Here is a 21,287-nt window from a genome sequence, read left to right on the forward strand (position 1 = left end):
AAAGGACAAGTCTCTCTAGGTCCAGAGTAGACAGACCTTAATGCCTACCTTGTGGGGCTGCCGTAAGGATAAAGACGAGATCACACAGGTGAAGCACCGACCAAAGCTTCAGCAGACAGCAAGCCATGAGTAAATGTGAGGGGTGATCCTTACCATCCCAAGTAGTATAAAAGGATGACAGAATCATCCTCCCAGCTCAGTCACAGCTTTCTAACTTTAGAACAGCCTTTTCAGCATTCCATTTCAAAGTCATACCAACAATGTCAGGATTAAAGTCAGTTTTTTCTTCCACAAATATCAAGTACCTACTAACAGCAGACACTTCCAGACTTGTGTAGGACATATTTTTGCAGCATCAGAGCTTTATTTTTTAGCCTTTTGATTTATTACTCAAAAAAGCTTCATTTTTTAAATTTAGCTTTCTCTGTGCTTGTGCCTTTAACACTTCCACAATGATATTCTGCTCCTCTATAAGGAAAGCACGCCTGATCCTGTCATGGACACATTTTAGCTCATACAGAACCACTAAAGGCCCTGCTGACATGTTTTCATTTTAGACAACCTCATAAGAACTTTAGGTCTCAAAGCACAAACCCCTTAAAGTCTTCATGGGCACATGTCACATGCAGACTTTGATGCTTTCCCAACATTCTTGGTAATAAGGTAAATGATTATATTACCAGGGATTTGGGACAACCTAGTTTTGTTAGAGGCTGTAATGTAGGGAAGCCTACAACAGTATATCAAATGCTGGGCCATTGTGAGTGCCTCTAGACACCATCCACAGAGAAGGAAAGAGACCATGAGAGCTTTTTACTATCTTCCCTTGGTACCCGAAACCTCCAAGGGGTGGGGTAGTAATGTTAACTAGCAGTTTCTCCAGACATGTGGCTTTCCAAACTTTTAAAAAGTAGCAGAATACTTGTTTCAAGTGGAATGTTACATGAAATCTCAGCATGACAATACTTCAAAAAGTTTAGGGAAAAATAGAATTAAAAGATAATATCAATCTTTCCATGACCTTTTTTGAACTACCTTCATATAAAAAACAATTTAAGTGGCATCTCTTTAGATTAAGTTTATTTTCTAAGTGCAACTCTGTAACATGGTTTACTCATCAATCACCAATGAGAATAATAAGGCCATTTTGATGAATACAAACCCACAACCAGCACATTCTTGCTGACCACTGCAGCCTTACCAACTCTCGCATTTATTACTTCTGTAAAGAAGCATGAGCTATTTGACATTGAGAGGCTTCTGATTGCTGTTTTTAAAAACTGTTACTTGCAAATATTTAACTGTGTCATTCACCTTATAACCTGCAATATTACCCTATTAAACCAAGATGGCAAGAAAAAGAAACTTCAAGTTCTGTCCTGAAAATAATTACCATGGCAGGCAAAATAAATGTTTGAGTAGGCTCCAAAGTATTAAAGTTCAAGTATTTAACCATCTTGAGGGTGACTATGGTTTATAATAATTGTTTTTAACTTTTTATTTTGAGGTAGTTGTAGATTCACATGCAGTTGTTACATTAGTTTTTTAAAAAATGATGTCTGAATCTAATATTTTCAGGGTCCCTGAGGCTTTACAGAACTCCTGGTCCTGCATGATGGGAGAAAGGGCTGGCTGACATTTACGTTTACAGACTCACAAGGACATAATGAACAGACTCGGTTGTGTCCAGGACACTAAAAAAATTAAAGTTTGAGTGTTTTTAGACATTACAATTAGGAAGAAAAAGTTGATACATTGGGATTACACCTCCTTTTACAAAACTAAGCTAATATACTATTTTTAGTCAGATGCTCATGGTGACTTTGGTTTGGGCCAACCCTGCTCAAAGATCCCACTGTACCCAGGCTTTGCTCTGCACTTGGCAGCAACTTTAAGCCAAAAGCAACAAATCTGACTGACGAGAAGCGGTGAGGCAGACCTAGCTGCTTGTTAACTAATCCTTGTTCCCGGGATTTGCAGAGAGCACCTGCAGCCTAACCAAGGGCAAAAGTTGAACCGTGGAGCTTTCTGTGAAGAAGCTGTGATGAGTTCTGCCATGTTCCTGCTCCCTCACCAAGCACCATCCCCTCTCAAGGCCGCATCGTGAGAAGACAAAGATCCTTGTCCTGAGAAGTACCTCGATTCAAATCTGGGCTCTGCCTCTAACCAACAGACTCTTCTCTCTGAGCCTTAGTTTCTTCAACTCCTAGCCTCATTTCATTTTCTTTAAAAGTGGAATGAAAATAAAACCCCATGCTTTCTCTGGCAAACTTTATCAAGCACATAGATGCCACATGAGAGCCTGACATCTTGAACATATTAATCCTGTGGTTTCTATTCCATACCTCTTTTCTAAAAACTCTTCCCTAGAACACTTAGCTATTCTTACCACATAAACATTACACTTGATGCGGATGACCCCTAGCTGCCCATCTCCCCTTCCTCCACCTGCCAACTGCACACAGTCCCTAACCTCCACCTGCCAACTTCACATCACCACAAATGCAGTGCTGGTACTTCTGGTGCAACACCAATCTCCGTTCCTCACCTTCCCCCCACTCACCCTGTTTTCTAACTTTTGATGACAAAGTAATTGTTTTGTCATCAAACTCCAGTTCCCACAGGCCTGAGATGCAGGGAAGCATCCAGTCTCTGACTCCTCCCATCACTTGCCTATACAGTCAATGACCAGTCTGTCAGAGACCTCTGACCCCACCCTTTTACCCACCAGTCCACTCTTGCCACTCTGGCTCCCATTCCCTCACCTGTGACCTTTTACAACTAGACCAGCCTCCTGGCCCCTGCGTCTCCCACCCCTCCATCCCACCCAAACATACTGCTACCAAAGTTACCCTCTTAGGAGCAGGGTCAACAGACTACAGCCTCTGAGCCAAATCAGCCTACCTCCTGTTTTTGTAAATAAAGCTTTATGGGAACACAGCCACATCCACTCCTTCGCATGTTGTATGTGGCTGATTTCATGCTACAATGGCAGAGTTGGGTAGGTGCCACAGAGACAGCGTAGCCCGCAAACCTGAAATTATTTGCTCACTGACTCTCTACAGAAGAAGTTTCTTGGCCTCTACCCTAGACATGGCTCCAATCGACAATACCTTCAGCTCAAAACTTTGTTGGCCCACTATTTCATACAAAGTTGAAGCCAGCATGACTCAGGTTCAAGGCACATCACATCCTGGCCCTCAGGCCTTTTCTACCCTAAATGCTCACCACACAGCCTGCTGCCCTGACTCCCTGAGCCTTTGCCCACAACAGTCCCTGCTTCACTTATGCAGGCAGACCCCTCCTCCCCTTCCCCCAGCTGCCACAGCCCTCCCGTCCACTTGCACAGCACTGCTCTTGGCTTCACGTCTAGCTTCCTGGTGATAAAACAGTCTCTACTGACCCTTAAGCTGCGAGGAGGCACGACTCTCTTCTGCTGCTCACTATGAGATCCCGCAGACTGCCTGCTCAGGGGAGGCAACACATCAACATTTGCTGGGCTTAATAAGGCGCAGTGCTTACTGCCACATGTTATGGGCTTCTCTATACCTCCAAGAATCAAGTTTTAGGCACTTTGAGCCTGAGCTCTTCACTGTTGCCTGGGACAAGTTTACTCCCTCTGCTGGGGTGGAGAAAAAGGGATGTACTTGTCAGAAAATGTCAAACCAGGCCTGCTGTCCCTAAGAGAGGACTCAGTTCCTAGCACCTGTGGTGGGACGAGGTTGGTTTCTGCACACCAGTCATATTCTCAACATGAAGTTTCCTCCTCCCTCCTCTCAGCAGAAGAAAGGGAAGCTGACTGATATGGGGCAGGTCACTGAGAGCTGGCAATTACAACAAGCACTGATGGGAAGACACAGAGAATTCGAAATACAAGGTCAGGACAGACTCACCAAAGGGAAAGATATTAGCTCATCTGAATTCATAGCACTCAGCTCCTTCTTGGAGATGGGGAAACTCGGAGGCAGAAAGTACCGTAAACAATTCCTAAGAAAGAAAGGTGGGGACAGGAATTCAGAATAGCACGTAGGGTGTGGAGAGCTGCTGCTGGCCCTGGAATAGGAAGACAAAAGACTCACATACCGGAGGATCTGGACGAGCAGGTCAATGGTCTCATGGTGGGTGCTCGGGGCAGTGGTGTCAGGCTCAATGCGGATGCAGTCTGAAATGGAGGGTTCTGCCATGGCTACAGCCTGCTGGGGCACCATGGCTGCTGCTGCTGCTGCTGCCGCCGCCTCCTCCTCCTCCTCCTCCTCCCCACCCTCCTGCTGCGTGTCAGGGCTCTGATATTCGTGGAGGGTTCTGCCATGGCTACAGCCTGCTGGGGCACCATGGCTGCTGCTGCTGCTGCCGCCTCCTCCTCCTCCTCCTCCTCCCCACCCTCCTGCTGCGTGTCAGGGCTCTGATATTCTGGAGAAGGGGGCTTCATCAGCCGTACATCCTCACTGCCTTTCTCCACCCTGTGGAGGACAAAGAACTTATGTCATGTCTGTCCCAAGAACCACTGCTCCTCCCTCTGCCCTGGCCAATTTCTTTCATCCCTGCCTGCCAGAACGAGGCATTACCAGCGGTCTCGTGGTGTCGTGTCTGTAGGCACATAGTCAAACTTCACTTTCCACCGCACCACATGCTTGCCCACCTCCACGGCTGTGACACGGCCTGTGTACCACTCCCTGTTCACACGGACCTCCACATGCAGCCCTTTATCTGAGAATGTGGACAGAGATGCAAGTCAAAAAACCAGAGTCCCCTACTAAGCAAGGGCTGCCTTAAGAAAAGTAGTCCCCAGGGTTTGGAGGACTAGGTGCGTGACCCCACTATACCAGGGATACAGAACCCAGCCACCCTGGTCTCCTTCCCCATTTGTCACAAGGTGCCAAGGAGCAGGAGGATGAATGACTGCCAGGTGTGAACACCAAGGAATTAAAAATAACCACAAAGGAGTGCTATCTTCAGAATTCTACTTGGGATTAGATTTAGATCCATTGTTGCACAAGAGCCCAGACCCAGGAAAGACTCCACAAACCTTCAGGATTAAACTGTTGCTGGTGAGGGCCACCACTTCCCTTTCCACTACAGGCTGCTAAATACCTCCCCTAAACTTACCTTTCTGAGCCCTCTTGAGGTCAGCTGGCTCCTCTTCCCCAGCACTGTCTGAGAGCTTCAAAGAGAACAGTCTGTTAGAGGCATCTCCAGTGCCCCCCTGCAAAGAGCAGACTTTTGTGTTAACAGCCACCGAAGGTCATCAGCTGTCACCTTCATGTCTTTTTATGTTGCAGTTTAAATCACCATGCCTCACTGAGAGCCACTCTCTAAAATCATTGTCCTAGATATCTCCCCTTCTGCCATATTTAAACGAAATAGTAGATAAGAGACAGAATGTCACAGAAGGAGGAAACAAAGTGTTTCAAGCCCCCCTGATGAGTGTCAGTGACTTCAGGTCTGTGATTAGAGCCAGAAGCCAGTCTCAAGATCCTACCTGGCACCATGTTTCTAGTCACCTATGTGACTGAGAGTCCTTGAGAGATCAGTTAGGCTTCTGGAAGGCCCAGGTCACGAATGCCAATGAAGATGGTGTGGACTGCTGGTGCGGGTTGCAGACTCAGGGAAGGGAGGCTCCAAGACCCTCATCTTGACCACCTACCTCATTCAAATCCTTTTCTTCCTTCACAGCAAATTTGCCCCGCTTGCTCCTCTCCTTCCTCCTCTCAGCCTCTTCCTCGGCTTCTTCCTCATCAGAGACCCCCACACTCCGCTTTCGAACAGGGGTAGCCTAGAGTGAGCAGAGAGTAGGAATGTGAGAGGCCCTGTTCAGCCCTTGAGCAGCAGGAAGATTTCATCTGACCTGAAGGAGCTGTTCAGAGAGGGGCGTGGACTGCTCTCAATCCCTGCCTAACATTACTCAGTACATACAGAAGCAACCCTCTGGTTCCTGGGCCACGAGGACCTTTGCTCAAAGTTGTCATAGGGGAAGCCTCTTGGTTTACACCTCCCCTTAGCCTGCCTGACCAGTCAACTGTGACCTCCCTGAGACATGCTGATCACTGTCATAGCCCACCAAGGCTGTCTCCAGGCCACCTGCCTATGCCCACACTGTGAGCAGCCACTTGAGGTGACTCAAGTTTGTGGCAGACCAAAACTCGAAGGAAGCAGTGAACATCTTCCTGGATGGGGAACCAACTTGCTTTGTGTCCCTGACCAAGTCCTCTCAGCTATCTAGGGACAGTAGAAAAGCTTTAGATTTGATGCTCTTTGAAGGGTCCCCCAGTACAGCTTTGACACCACGTTTCCATTACTACACCACTGACGATGTGCTGGGTGCTAGAGAAGAAACACCATCTCACCAGGGAGAGTTTAGTGGGCAGCTCTGGCTTCTTGACCACCGGAGTCTTCATGACTTTGGGGGCAGGGACCTCCCGAGGGCTCTTGGAGTTGGGCAGTAGAGATGGTGATAGTGGCTGCACCAGAGGAGCAGGCCGGGGTGCAGTCTTGACCAGAGTGTTCACAGGCTTTCGGGGTGCTTCAGGGGGCTGGAGCAGCCTGGATGTACTGGCCTCCTCACGGGCTGCCAAGACAGGAGGCTTTGAGGCGCTGCTGATGATAGGAGCCCTTCGGGGCTGGCTGGGTGGTCTGGGAGCTTGCAGGGAAGGGGGTCTACTCGGGGCATTCTTGATCACAGCAGGTAAAGGGGGAGACCGAGGACGCTGAGGTCTACGTGCAGGTTCCTAAAAAAAGGTCCAGAGAGTGAGAACACTGATCCTAGCACGAGACACCTGAAGAAAAACCCCTTCATGCCCCTGGATTTTACCTCAGTGGGAGGTCTGGTGGTCACTTCTAAAGGCAGTTTCTTCAGGTCAGCCTGGGAACGGATGGGTGTGGTTTTCTGCAGGGCAAACATGATGATGAAGTTGTTTGTGTATCTTTGTACATTCAAGCAAACTCTCTTTTTGGACCCCACTATGTGTCTGGGACAGTGAGCAAATAAAAAAGAAAACCTGGGCCACAGTCCTACTCTTGCATGCCTCCCATTCTCACTGGGTAGACAAAAATATACAAACACTAAACGGCAAATTATAGGACACTACGTGATTAATCCAGCAACTGAGAGACAGAGAAAAAGTGTCAGGGGGCTGGCTGGTTAGCTCACTTGGTTAGAGCTGGTACTGATAAGACCAAGGTCAAGGGTTCAGATCTCCTTACCAGCCAGCCACCAAAAATGTCAGTGAACTAAATTTGTATAAAAGAAATCAAAGGGCCGGCCCCGTTGCTCACTTGGGTGAGTACGGCACTGGTAGCACCAAGGCTGCGGGTTTGGATCCTATATAGGGATGGCCAGTGCACTCACTGGCTGAGCGTGGTGCAGACCACACCGTTCCGAGGGTTGCGATCCTCTTATCGGTCAGGAAAAAAAAAAAATCAAAAAGGTAGGAAGACTTGATGGATGAGAGAAACTTGGACAAGGCCAGAAAGGACAAGTGGGATTCAGGAGATGGGGAGGCAAGCATAAGACATTAGGGTTAGTGAGTGCATGTCTGCCCAGACACACAAGCCAGAAGGGAAATGCTCTTGTAAAAAATATGACAGAGAGCTGATATCACAAACATCTAGAAAAAATAGAGTAATCAATTAAATTTTAAAAAATAGAAATGTAATGAAGAATAAGCAGTTCTAAAAGAAACATAAGTGGACATATGAAAAAACAGTCCAATCTTAGAAACATGAAAGAAAATTATAGGATGCATATCTTTGGCTATCAAATTTGCAAAAACATTTAAAAATAATACTCTCATATACTGCTCATAAAGATTAAAAATTAATACATCTTCTGGAGGGCAATTTGGAAATGGTTGTGAAAACCCATAAAATTCTGCAAAACATTTTACTCTTTAAATATCACTGCTGGAAAATGATCAAGAAAACTATACACTAAAATATATATGTGTGTGTGCATATATATATTACATATATATAAAATATATACATATAAGCAATCTCCATATTTCTATTAAAAACATGTATCCATGGGGCTGGACAGTTAGCTCAATTGGTTAGAGCATGGCTGCTGATAACACCAAAGTCTAGGGTTCAATCCCTGTTTTGGCCAGCCACTAAAAAAAATAACAAAAAAAAATAAAAATAAAAAAACTTATGTATTTATGTGTATTATTTGTAGGTATTCCTAAAAAGTTGGAAAAATATAGAGTTGATGGTTAGCTCTAAGATAGAAGATTTATTTTGTAGAGTTTTTATACATTCTAAACTAATTAGAAAATTCTGAGATAAACAAAACAGTGTTTTTAAAAAAGAATAAGCAAGGCATACTTGAAAGTGTGCTTAGACCTAGAGGTTGATACTAGAAGCTTTGACAAGCACATGTAGGTAAGTGGAAGGTGAAATTAATAAGCCTGAGGGAACAGGGGAGCTACTGAAGGTTCCTATCCCAGGCAGAACCCTGACACAAGCTGGCTTTGCCCAGTGCCCATGACCCATGCACCTGAAGGGCCTCCAGCTTCTCCTGCTGCTGGCGAATTTTCTCTGTCAGCTGCTTCTGCTTCTCTTCCTGAGTCTTCGGGTCCTTTTTGAATGTTCCCAGTGGAACCTTCTGCTTCTGTTCAGAAGCCTCACATCTGTAGAAAGAAGGTGCTAGGGACATCCTGGCAAAACAAAGCTCCAGGCAAGGCAGGAACCTTGCTCCTCAGTTAACCCACGCTGCCTCTCACAAGAGCAACCATCTCAGAATTCCTGATGCATGGAATTAATATGTACTGCCAGACCTATATCTATTCTTATTTCTTGGGCACTTAATATGAGCAGCAAGACAAAGACATAAGGATATGGGCACTGACCTCAGGAAGCACAGTGAGTTATCTACCCTACACGTAGAGAGAACCATCTGGGGGGAGAAGTACCCACAATCCCCCTGTTAGAGAAAGTGCTCACCGGTCCTGCTCAGGATCAGGGTTCATGGAACAAACCCAGGTGTCAGGATAATCTTTTTCCACAGAACTCAGCTGGAAGGGGAGGGTCCTCCACTTCAGACACAAATCTGAAACACAGAAAATGCCCACACCAATGTCAGCCACACCCACCAACTACCTCTGTAATCCAGTCTCCTCACATCCAGGCCCAAGGCCGAGATGCCTCAGACTTTCCATGCAAAGATCTTCACTCTGGTTCAAATTCTGCCTGTCCTAATAGAACAGTAATTATTCTCAGGAACAGTTATTCCAGCAAGAATGAGAACTTAATACCATGGACTCTTAATGCCCCCCAATCCCTCTCTCTCCTATAGCAGGATCCTGGCTCAGTCATCCACTCATGCTAGAAACAATGTGGTACAAAGCAAGTGATGCCAAGCCCAGCTGCAGGTTAAGAGGCCTGGGAGGTTAGATGACCTTCTTCCTCATTCAAGAGGGACAGGTGGAACTCAGCACAGCCTCAAGACTGAACTCACAGGGCCATCACCGGACAGACTCATATCCTTAGTGGGACCATAAGTCCACAAACATTAGTAAAGAGGCCAGCAAAAGGACAGAGATAAGAGGTTCAAGGACTACGATGGAAAAGAGTCAGGAGGGTCCCAACCACCCAACTCACCGCACTGGATAGTGGTAGGTATTTCCATAGCTCTCCGGCGTTTGTAACGCAGCTCACTGGATGGGGGCTGGTTCCAGTTGGCAGAGAGGTAGCCAAACTCATCCCAGAACTTGATGATTCCCCGCTGGGCTGGAAGACAAACCCCCACATATTGTGTTAGGAGCCAGTCTCTTTCCCTTCCTAAATTCATGTGAAGAAGAAGGGCAGAGGCCCAACCCCATTACCAATCGCAATGTCCTTCCAGTACTGCGCCAGGTGCTCCCCCATGGCCCGCAGCAGGTGCCGGTACTCTTTGGCATCAGCAAAGTCCTGCTTGTTGTGTGTAGGCTCCAGAACCAGGTAGGGCACATCAACAACACCAACAACCCCACCACATGCCCTACAGGGAAAAGAGGACATAGCTCTGTCACCCTGCTGGCCAAAACCCTCCTGCCATCACCTTGGCCTGGAAGCTCCCCTTGGGTAGTACTTACATGCCTCCTTCCAGCTGTGGGCCCACTTTCTCATACATCTTGATCAAGCGGCTACAGTTGTAGATGAACATGCCATCCAAGTACCGGTGTTCAATGTTGACCCCAAAAACAAAATTTAGTTCCTTAGGTTCTTTCAATGCTCTAAGAAAGACCAAAAGAATGCACCCATTAGTACATAAACACCATGGTGCTTAAGCCGTGTTAAGCTTAAGCTTAAACTTGAGACATGTTAAGCAAAAAGTTTTAGATCTCCATTCAATGTGTAGCCTCTGTCAGACTTGATGTGCACCTCTAAGCATCCCTAATTAAAAGTATACAACTTTCGGGCCGGCCTGGTGGCGCACTCGGTAGAGTGCGGCGCTCCTGCTGAGGGTTCGGATCCCATATAGAGACCGGTCCGCTCACTGGTTGAGCATGGTGCGGGTGTGACACCGAGGGTTGCGATCCCGTTGCCGGTCACGAAAAAAGACAAAAAGGAAAAAAAAAAAAGTATACAACTTTGGCTCTTTGGTAACAAAACAGAGATGGATTTAAGCATAAATGGGTTACTGTAAAGCTGCTAAAAATCTTTGCAAAGATATTTACAAGGTAGAATAAATACAAGGTTATCATCATATCTTCCCCAAATTCCACTATCGTGACAGTAAATTTTTTTTAAAAAGTAAAAAATTCACAAAAAACAATAAATGTGAAAGAAGACATCATGTGATTAATGTCAACAAAATTTTGGAAGCTGAAAAGCAGACTGACTTGTACAGAAGAAACCTGAAACCTATGCCTGTGGCAAGGAGGCCAACAAGATGCAAGCCAGCAATCAAGCACCAGAGCTGAAGAGGATCCAGACAGAGGCTGGGACCAGGAGACAGTTTAATAATACACAACAAACGCTTGTTCTAAATGAAAAAGTCTACAAAACTCAATTTACAGCATTATTCCACATTTGTAACCAGTGAAGGGAAAATAAACATATATACATATATAACATTAAAAAAATGAGTATATATCACCAAGTGGTAGAAGTATAAGGGAGTTTTAAAATTTTATTTCTTTTTTTTTTTTTTTTTGTCTTTTTTCGTGACCGGTAACGGGATCGCAACCCTCGGTGTCGCGTCCGCACCGCGCTCAACCAGTGAGCGGACCAGTCTCTACATGGGATCCGAACCCTCGGTGGGAGCGCCGCCGCGCTCCCCAGCGCCACACTCTACCAAGTGCGCCACCGGGCCGGCCCAAAATTTTATTTCTTAAATGTTTTGTAATTTTCATGTTTTCTACAATGAGCATTTTAAACATCCTTTAAATGAAAAAAAGAAAAGAAAAAGGAAAAGGTGAGACAGTACTAGCGAGGACAGTTTGATGTTCAATTCGAGGTGTTGACTCTGCCCTGCCTTTTCCTAGCTTAGGAAAGAGTTGAGAGCTCAGGGTGAGACCTCTCTCCTGCAGGGGCCACATGACAAGCATTTAGGATCACAACTCTAACAGCTTTCTCAACTCAGTCTTGGTGACAGAACAGCAACCTCACAGGAGGTGATGAGACTTCCTCAAGCTCTGTAATTACCAATAATCAGTACAAAGGCTAAACAATTTTAAAGGACCAAAGGACAGCTCTGGTACTCACCGCTGCTTGGCCTCCTTGATCCTCTTCTTGACATCAGCTTCTCTGCGCAGGGTGAGGGCTGTGTTCTGGACCTGTCGCAACATCACCTGCATACATACACCGTCAGGTCAAGGGAGGAGGTGCTCTGGACCACATTATGACATCACACCTAAAACTTCTCACTATAACTCAAAATGAATGCAAAACCACACCTAGAGATTTATTTCTTTCTCGAGAAAATGGCCTTCACTGGGGACAAACTCAAAAGCTGCATTTCCCTTCACCAGGCTTGCATGACATGGACTCCTAATGCCAGAAATGCTGGAGAATAGCTACCTGGGTCTAGGGCCTTACCCTGGAGTCCCGTGTGAGGTCTCCACCCAGGCGTACTTCCAAGGTCCGAGCTTTGCTCTCTGCCTCCCGTGCCTTATCTTCAGCTGAAATCCAGCAGAAACCATGATAAGGAATTCAAAGGTTCAAAACTCTCCATCATCCCTCCTGGATCCACCATCCAGTCCCTGCTGCACAAAAAGTGTTTACACTATGAAGGAAAAGGAGAGCTGAGGGGCAAAGGTTGGTGATCAACATGAGAGTATCCTCCAAGCCTGCACTGCAGAGTTGGCTCAAAAAGGAAAACCTGGCATTCAGAAACTTCACTGAGGCCCCAAGGAAAACACGTACTATTTACACCTGAGGTATGCTTTTCAAACTTTACAAATCAATCAGGACCTGTCAAAAAAAAGCCCAAGGCAACCAGAGTTAAACCCTCGTCATAAGCTGGATGCCAAGCCCTGGAGTCAGAAAAATCAATTTCACAAATATTTGGGTCAGAGGACAGTGTGGGTGGGATTCTTTACTCTGGGCAAGACAAAGAGTTGACACTTTCAGATAAGGCCCTATAAACAGCTGAAAAAGAGAAAGAGTCTGAAGAGAAAAAGTGCTGAGGGGGTTGGTATGTGGAAAGGGTTGAAAAAGAACTGGACTGTGGTTCAGAACAGCCCTGTCCCTGCGTGGTAGATGGAGCCTTTCCCTGGATCCCTGCTTTGGCCACAAGCAGCATCCCCCAGACAACCCCCACCCCAAACCCTCCTATGCAGAGAGTGACATTACCAATCCGTGCTACGTGTTCTGCCTTCTTCACCTCCTGCTCAGCACGGGTCTTGAAACGGCTTGATGTGTACTTGTACATCCTGAACAGTAGAAAAAGCAACCTGAAGGCCCGTACAGCAGTGGGGCAGGCAGCCAAGCCAAGAAGTCAGGAAGCACCCTGCTTTCCTGTCTCCTCCCAAGTTGTGCTGTCCTGGCCCCTTGCAATGAGACAAATCCAAGCTTACCTTAGCAAAAAGATTCAATTCCCTATTCGACTTGCCCCTGGCCTCCTGCTCTGTCTCTGATAAGCAACCTTACTATTCACCAGTAGTGTCATTAATCCCACGACAGAAAAGAACCTCAATAATAAGACAGGGCCTCTGTTTTCCTGTATAGTGTCTAAAGGCCCCTCAACTCTGAAGCCAAGAGATTCAGACAGTTCACCGTGCCAAGCAGGGTACCCTCTACATCACAGAAAGCACTCATACTCAAGGAGCTTACCCAGCCTCCACAGCTAGTTAGCCACCTTTGTCCCTCCCTCAGGACCCAGAAGTGACTCTGATAAATCACAGGCATCTTAAGAGCCCAAATGCAGTCAGCACTGTCAGAGCCTCTCATACGGCATCACTCCAACAATGCCCAGAGAAACGTGGCCAGACTCCAGCCTCGGCCCACGTAGCCACCTTTGTCCCTCCCTCAGGACCCAGAAGTGACTCTGATAAATCACAGGCATCTTAAGAGCCCAAATGCAGTCAGCACTGTCAGAGCCTATCATACGGCATCACTCCAACAATGCCCAGAGAAACGTGGCCAGACTCCAGCCTCGGCCCACGGAAAACAGCAAGCCAGGGTGGGCAGGCCCCTACCTGGGCTTGTATAGGCAGCAGGAGAGCCTCTTGGTCTGCACCTTGTGCCCGTGGATGAAGATCCTCATCCGGGGATCGATATAAAGGACAGCAGCATAGGCACGGAATGAGCGCCGCTCTGGCTTCCTGGAGGTGGCAGGAACAGGAGTGGTGTCACCCACCCCATAACGAGCCCAAGGATACAACATCCTTTCTGCAGGCCCTGCACTTTTCCATTTCACATCTCAGCTTCTCTTGCTGCCCTGATGGGGTGCTTGCCCAACATGGGCACCGCAAACTTCCCACTTTACATCCCCAGCACAGGTGCCCCACAGACACCTGACCTGGCCCTACTATGGAACTCTGGACAATTTCTCTCCCCTCTCTAGACCTCAGTTTCTTCTATCAAACCAAAGGATCATTAATCTTTTCTTTCAGCTTAGCTAAGGATCTGTTGTCCTTCTACTCATTCCTTCTGCCTTGCAGCAACAAGACGTGGAGCTCTGAGGCCCATCAATTCCAACGCTGCCCCTGGGAGAAATCTAGGGAATACACTCTCCCCTTTTTCTCTGAAATCACCTCCTGAAATAATGACCATCAGTTCCAGTGCATCCATCCCTTCCCAGACACACTCACGTGCCCTCTGGGGAGGTCTCTGCCATCTGGATATCTCTTGGATCTGAGATTATATCTAGTTCTGGCTCTCCGTTATCCATGAGTTTGAGATTGAAGATGATCACCAGTGTTCCTGGGGAATAGAAATCCTTTTGTTCTGCCAGGTGCCCCAGCCCATCCCTACACAACTTGTGGCTCTGGAGCTCCCAGATTCTAGGGGCTACAGGTTCGAAGCCTACTTACCACTGTCCCCAGGAATCTTCATGAACTGGGCCATCACTTCCTCCTCAGTGTGGAAGGGAGAGTACTTGTAGATGAGTTCTGTTTCAATGGCAAACTTCTCCACATTGTCTGTGACAGGTTCCCGGGTCTGAGCATTCCAGGTGGGCAACGGGACTATCACCTTTGGAGTAAACATAGGCAGACACCTTGAGGGAGGCACCAGAACAATGTTCCCCCAAAATGTGCATCTATCTTGTCCCTGCCCACAGTGGCTCCACACTGCCCCAGAGGTGAGGCCCAAGCTCTGCAGCCTGGCACCCAAGGCTCTGTGTTTTTTGCCTTTCCCAAGACTCAGCCGCACATCACTATTTCCTCTCAGGATATGATGGTTTATGTCCTGGGGGTCAGTCTCTGTACAGGCAGTTCCCTGTTGGGGTTGTCTCTGCCATTTTCTTAACTTGATAAAAATTCTACTCTTAGCACTACAGAAAATATATTTACAATTATCTGGTCAATCTAAAGATATACAGTACGTAACCTACAACTCAGCAATTCTACTACTATGCATATACCCTAGAGGAAACTTTTGCACATTATACAAGTAGTTAGTATGTGTAAGAATAGCCCAAATATCCATTATAGAGTGGTTAAACTGCAGGATATTTATACAATGGAACACTATGCAGTGATGAAAATGAATAAACAGCTAATAGCATCAACATGGATGAATCTCATAAACACAGTGTTACATAAAATAGGATAAAAAAATCTACAGTAGAAAATTCATTGGGCCAGCCCGGTGGCGCACTGCTACAGTGCGCCGCTTGGGAAGCGCGGCAGCGCTCCCGCCGAGGGTTCGGATCCCACATACAGACCAGCCGCTCACTGGCTGAGCGAGGAGCGGGGGCAACACCGAGGGTTGCGATCCCGTTGCCGGTCCCAGTCCGGTGCGGGCGCGACACAGGGTTGCGATCCGTTGCCGGTCACGAAAAAAGACAAAAAGACAAAAAAAAAAAAAGAAAATTCATAAATAGGCAAAACTAAATTATTATTTAAGGATGCATATGCAGGTGACAAACTATAAAGAGAAAGAAGGAATGCTCATCACAAAAGTCACCTGAAGGTAGTTCCTTCAGGGCATGACGAGGAATACAATTAGTGAGGGCCCACAGGGGATTTCTAACATTGTCTATGAGGTGGCTACATGGGTGTCTGCTTTATAATTATCCACTCAACTGTACATATATTTAAATACACCCTTCCATATATGTAAAATTTAACTTTATTTCTAAGTAATGTTTTCTCCAGGGGCCTCACCATTCTCCTCCCCCTACCCCAAGCCAGCCACCCTTGCAGGGCCCTGAGGATGGCTGACTGAAGGGATTCCCTCTGTACAGCAAACCAGTCAAGGCACCACAGGGGTTCAAACCAGATGGCCCACCCTTAGGAAAAACAAGTGCTGGGGTGATAAATTATTAAGAGTTCTGAGACATTCTGCTGGTTTCTAAGAAGCCTGGTGGTGAAAAGTATTCAACCCAAGGGCTGGTGTGGACACATTCCTCCTCAGCCGAAAATGATCTTATTTTGAAATCTTGGCCAAGTTTGCACTACAGAACAATCCAAAATAGTGACCTTCTAGCACCAAGGGAAAAATCTCAACCTAGCTTTTCCACCAGAACTGAGTTCCATTTGTGTTCTATGAACCTGTACCTCTCTCTACACCTCCCATTCTTTACAGCAGTCCCAGGTGACAATGGCATCACTTTAAACTACAGGAGTTCACTTCCACTGGCACCCATCCCTCCTGCTGGAACACTTCTCCTTTAGCTTCAGTGTCACCACTCTCCCGGTTTTCCCACCTTTCTGGCCACCCCTCTGTCTCTCTATCACTTTCTCTTCTCCCTGATCTTTAGACACTGGCATGCCCTATGTCCCAGGTCCTCTTATCACTCTACTCTGCCCTTTAGGTGAGCTCATTTGCTACCGAGAATCCCAGAGCCCAGACCTCCAAACTCCAGACCCAGACGTCACTTTGCATGTCCAGGACAAACTTACACTCTTCCCTTCCACACTCTCCCTCTTCCCATTCTTCCTCAGCCCCAGACAGCCCACCCCCTCACCAACTGCCACCTCTGAACCTGTCATCCACGACCCCTACCTTCCCCTCTTCCCCCTCTACTGACTAATCACCAAATCTGTAAGTCCCACATCCTAAAGAGATAACAACTCCATCTCTCCCCTCCCTGCTGCATGTCCCAACAGGCTACACACAGCCAGGGCCTCTCAATTGGTCCACTCCAACACTCACCCCCAATGTTCCCAATCCAATCACCACACAATAACTACACAGATCTTTTTTTTTTTTCCTTTTTTTTTTGTCTTTTTTCGTGACCGGCAATGGATCGCAACCCTCAGTGTCGCGCCCGTACCGGACCGGGACCGGCAACGGGATCGCAACCCTCAGTGTTGCTCCCGCACCTCGCTCAGCCAGTGAGCGGCCGGTCTGTGTGTGGGATCCGAACCCTCGGCGGGAGTGCCACCGCGCTTCCCAAGCGGCGCACTGTAGCAGTGCGCCACCGGGCCAGCCCCTACACAGATCTTTTTAAAAGAGAATCTGACACTGGCACACCCTTGCTTAATAAAGTCCTGCACACTCAACAAGGTCCTGACCTCAAGCCTAACCTGGCCCTCCCTACTCTCCAGAGGCTACCACCTTTCTTCAGGTGGCCCTGCTGCCAAGTTCCCTTCACATCACCAGCCCTCAGAGCCTTGAGCAAGCTGTTTCTACTGACTTGAACACCCTCCTCTTGCCACCCTCAGTCCATCACCAGGACACATTACTGAAAACCCCTGCCCAGACTACATGCTCCCATCCCACCTTCTCCTAGCAGCCTGCTCTTTCCAGGTGCAGCATTTCTCTCATTCCAAGTATGGTAAATGAATTAATATACCCCACCAAAAAGGCAAACAAATCCACTGGCTTGCTAGTAAAGATGGTACAAAAAGACAGCCTGCCATTCCCAACAAGACTGCTATGTTTGCTATGATTTAGGCTCAGATCTAAACAGGGTCAGTACAAATTTGATCACATATAACCAACAGAAATGAATTAGACTGAAAGTTTGAATTCAACTATCTGCTTATGTGATAGCCATGGATTTCCTTCTACAGAACCTCTCAGATTCTTCTCTCAAGCTCTAGTCTCCATTCCTTTCACACAAAAGGAGATAAGAGTCCAATCTGAGACTAGATAGACCATAAAATTTCCTGGATGCCCCCAATGAGGCAGAACAAACCTCACCAGAAACAGCTCTGCAGATATCTGAGCCACTAGGCCAAAAAGAGAATCAGCTGAGCATATGTTTACCTCACATGATTAACAAAATGTTTTAAAGTCAGTAAATTCAGAATTCATTAAGCCTTCCTTTCAGCACAGCAATAATCACTGGAGCTGTGTAGTAGCCAATCCCAAAGTGAGCCTGACCATCAGCTGCCGTTTAACAAGAAGTTTACACTGATGTTTTTCCATATGCTCACCTGCTTTACCACCTGCCCCAGACCTGTCTGTGTCTGATTCGTGGCTTCTGAAATAAGCAGCTAGAGCAACACATTTCCTCAAAAGAAAAATGCGCTTATAGTACATACCACAAAATCACCGTCAAATGGAAAGACACTGCCGTTCCTACTATTATTGCCAGCTATGGTCTCCACGGATAGGGAAGCCCAAAACACTCCCCCTGATAAAACAACTCTCTGTGGTGACACTCCCCCAGATGGAAGTCAAGCTGCAGATCTAGAGGTGCTGCAAATGTACCTCTTTGTTCCTGCCACTTGATGGTCTCATTCTCAGAAACAAAACAACTGTTCTCTGAAGTGCTTTGAGATTCCATTTCCTCTCACATTAAGGTATCTGCCTTAACCTTTCAACCAATTCATCCAACCAGCTAATCCCATAAAGGGGGATGTGCTCCAATCCTGCAACCCCAAAGAGCCTAGCACTGCAAAAAAAAACCAGTCTGGGCAGACCCTGGAAATGTGGAGTGGTGATTCAGAACATGAAGATGGAACCTACTTCATCAATGCCTTCTTCCTCATGAAAGGTGCGAGACAGGAAAAGGCAGGTCATGGTGTCTTCCTTCTTGGTGAAGAGGATAAAATCCTTCCCAATGCGCATTGAGCCCCTGCAAGGGAAGCAGAAACAAATTACTCTCCCAGGGATTCAAAAGCTCATCTGAAAAAGGAGTAAATCCGCCCTGTGGACATAACTAAACTGCCTTTGGAGGGCTCTCCTAAAGGCTTTCCTAGGTTCCAGGACACTGAGTTCCACAGCCCTTGTTCCCCGTCCACCCATCCGACATTCCTTGGTCTGTTTTTCCACTGGCCTATAATTCCTCAGTCTTTATCTCCAAGCTTCTTAACCACACTTACCCATTATACAGGGCTATCTCCCCACCCTTCTAGGGCATCTTCACCACGAAACACTAGCCCCAGGTGACTGTCACTCCCAGCCTGTTGCCACATGCTAACAAGTAACTCTGCAGCCCTTGAGCTCCAAGTTCATCCTAGGTACAGGAGGGCTGCTGTGCCCTCTGACTGCGCCACCATCAGATTTCACTTCTTTAGCTAATACCTTCAACGTGTCATCTTCCATGCTGTCCATACCCAGTTCCCATCCCGTCCTTCCTTCACTGATACAAACTCCCCTCCTTGTCCACTCATCGAATGGCAGCACCATCAAGGGAAGAGCCCAGTGCCTACACACACAAATCCTCAAAAACCAGTGTAAAACCAAGGCTCAGCAGAACATAGGGCATACCAAAATATAATTCTTTTTTTTTTTTGTCTTTTGTCTTTTTCCGTGTCCGGCAACGGATCGCAACCCTCAATGTCGCTCCCGTACCGGACCGGGGACTGGCAACGGGATCGCAACCCTCGGCGTTGCCCCCACGCCTCGCTCAGCCAGTCAGTGGGAACCGGTCCGCATGTGGGATCCGAACCCTCGGGCGGGAGCGCCACCGCGCTTCCCAAGCGGCGCACTATCCAGTGCGCCACCGGGCTGGCCCACCAAAATATAATTCTTGACCATGATATCCAAGGAGGCCCATAATTGGCTCATTTTTAGTAACTATAGCCATCTTGTCTCAGAATTGTTTTGTCACCTTGAGCTTATAACACAGGCAGGTCCCTGCTTTTGGATGCAACTGGTTTCTGGAAACCATGCCTTAAGGCTGACTTCCACAGGAGAAAGTCTGAATGGAATCAACCACTTCCTTCCTCTGTTTGGCCACATTAAAACTTAGGAGCAGGCAGGGACAGGCCTTTCTAGCATCACAAAAGAGGGCAGAAGCGTGAAGCACCAGTGGAAAGACTGCCCATGAACAATGGGGCTGTTTAGCTCCTTTCTTCTGAGCAGCTTCTGGGGCTTTATGGCCATTATCTCATTAGTCCTCATAACACCCCAGGGAGATGATGGAGGTGGGAAGACTCATCACTATCTTCTATGTACAAATACAAACCAGACTGGCATGCCAAGCACACAAATGAATGTCATGCCCCACTTCCCTGAACACTCAGGAAAACTCCTAGGACACTATCCAGAGATGCCCAGGGGGGTTCCAAGTCCTGTTTCTCCTCCTCCAGCACCCGAGGTGCTGGCAATCTCCTTCCCCTGACAATTGCACAGTCCTCCTCCTTCCTTTCTGAAGCTTATGGGTAGCCAAATGAGGCACTCCATCTTGCTTTCTGTCAAAACTCGTCCTTGCCCTAATTTGGCAAAAACTCTCACTTTGTTCCTCTCTCTTCCGTCTGTCTTTGACCCTGATCTTAGGGCATGAATAGCAAAAATCCCAAAACACCACCTCTCTGCTGGCTTCCCTGCTTCTCAGCTCTATTCTCACAAGTCACCTCCTCCTAGAACTCTTTTTCAACTTCTGAATTCGTTTCAAAATGATTATACTGTCTACTCTGAACACTAGATGGCTCCCTCGCAATGGGGCCTTCACAATGTCTTCTAAAATATACTAATAACAACACTCTCCAATTCTGTACATTTTCCTTCCCTCTTTTCTAAGCACTTTCAGAGTCACATTTCACTTGCTCCTGAACCTTGCTCTGTAAAGGAGAATGTCAGAGATTAGCATTCCATTTTCTAGATGAGGAAACAGACTTTCAGAATGAAATGGCTTGCCTGATGCCACAGATCTTCCTCTTTTCTAAGCACTTTCAGAGTCACATTTCACTTGCTCCTGAACCTTGCTCTGTAAAGGAGAATGTCAGAGATTAGCATCCCATTTTCTAGATGAGGAAACAGACTTTCAGAATGAAATGGCTTGCCTGATGCCACAGATCTGATAAGACCAGGCAGGAGGAGGCTGACCTACAATCCAGATGGGAAGTCAGAGTTCCCACTGACCCAAAGAGACCCTGGTTATTGGCAACTTAGATCACCTGCATCAGAATCACCAAGGGAAGGTTTCCAAGTGATTCATCTGTGACCATAAGTGATTCATTTCACCTGTAAAAAACAGATTCCTAGGCCCTACCCAGACATATTAAATCAGGCCAAGAATTTGCCATAGAAAGATCAAAGAAGAAACAAAATAAGAAGCCAGAAAACTGGCTCTCACAGCAAGGACAGTCTTTAATCCTTAATCTACTTGAGATGTATTATAATCTCAATTTACAAAGGAGAAAACTGAGTCTTAGAGAAGTAATTAAGTGGCTAAGGTGAGATATGAACCTTAGTTTGTCTGATTGAAGTGAAATGGACAGCAGCTCTGGTTTTGTAGTCAGAAAGATGCAGTCTATATCCTAGCTCTTCATGTAGGCATTTTTACACCTTTGGGTAAGTTG

General features: G+C 46.9%; 2 protein-coding genes across 2 annotated transcripts in view; one reads left to right on the forward strand and one right to left on the reverse strand.

Annotated features, from left to right (window-relative positions):
• OSBP2 (oxysterol binding protein 2) overlaps positions 1-2,117 on the forward strand; it is a 192,323-nt gene extending 190,206 nt beyond the window's left edge. Inside the window, exon 14 of the mRNA XM_008573009.1 lies at positions 1,981-2,117. Coding sequence (XP_008571231.1) covers positions 1,981-2,015 — 35 coding nt within the window. The 3' untranslated portion in view covers positions 2,016-2,117. The remainder of the gene's footprint in view (positions 1-1,980) is intronic.
• MORC2 (MORC family CW-type zinc finger 2) overlaps positions 1-21,287 on the reverse strand; it is a 38,162-nt gene that overhangs the window by 1,704 nt on the left and 15,171 nt on the right. Inside the window, exons 6-25 of the mRNA XM_008573006.1 lie at positions 18,508-18,616; positions 14,457-14,616; positions 14,235-14,346; positions 13,620-13,745; positions 12,775-12,854; positions 12,019-12,101; positions 11,686-11,771; positions 10,071-10,211; positions 9,822-9,976; positions 9,598-9,726; positions 8,941-9,046; positions 8,495-8,627; positions 6,809-6,883; positions 6,345-6,725; positions 5,645-5,773; positions 5,107-5,161; positions 4,566-4,707; positions 4,365-4,460; positions 4,084-4,212; positions 3,894-3,987 (exon numbers count right to left, since the gene is read on the reverse strand). Coding sequence (XP_008571228.1) covers positions 3,894-3,987; positions 4,084-4,212; positions 4,365-4,460; positions 4,566-4,707; positions 5,107-5,161; positions 5,645-5,773; positions 6,345-6,725; positions 6,809-6,883; positions 8,495-8,627; positions 8,941-9,046; positions 9,598-9,726; positions 9,822-9,976; positions 10,071-10,211; positions 11,686-11,771; positions 12,019-12,101; positions 12,775-12,854; positions 13,620-13,745; positions 14,235-14,346; positions 14,457-14,616; positions 18,508-18,616 — 2,521 coding nt within the window. The remainder of the gene's footprint in view (positions 1-3,893; positions 3,988-4,083; positions 4,213-4,364; positions 4,461-4,565; positions 4,708-5,106; positions 5,162-5,644; positions 5,774-6,344; positions 6,726-6,808; positions 6,884-8,494; positions 8,628-8,940; positions 9,047-9,597; positions 9,727-9,821; positions 9,977-10,070; positions 10,212-11,685; positions 11,772-12,018; positions 12,102-12,774; positions 12,855-13,619; positions 13,746-14,234; positions 14,347-14,456; positions 14,617-18,507; positions 18,617-21,287) is intronic.

The sequence above is a fragment of the Galeopterus variegatus genome, unplaced genomic scaffold (genome assembly GCF_000696425.1).
Source record: "Galeopterus variegatus unplaced genomic scaffold, G_variegatus-3.0.2 Scaffold863, whole genome shotgun sequence".
Classification (NCBI taxonomy): Eukaryota; Metazoa; Chordata; class Mammalia; order Dermoptera; family Cynocephalidae; genus Galeopterus; species Galeopterus variegatus.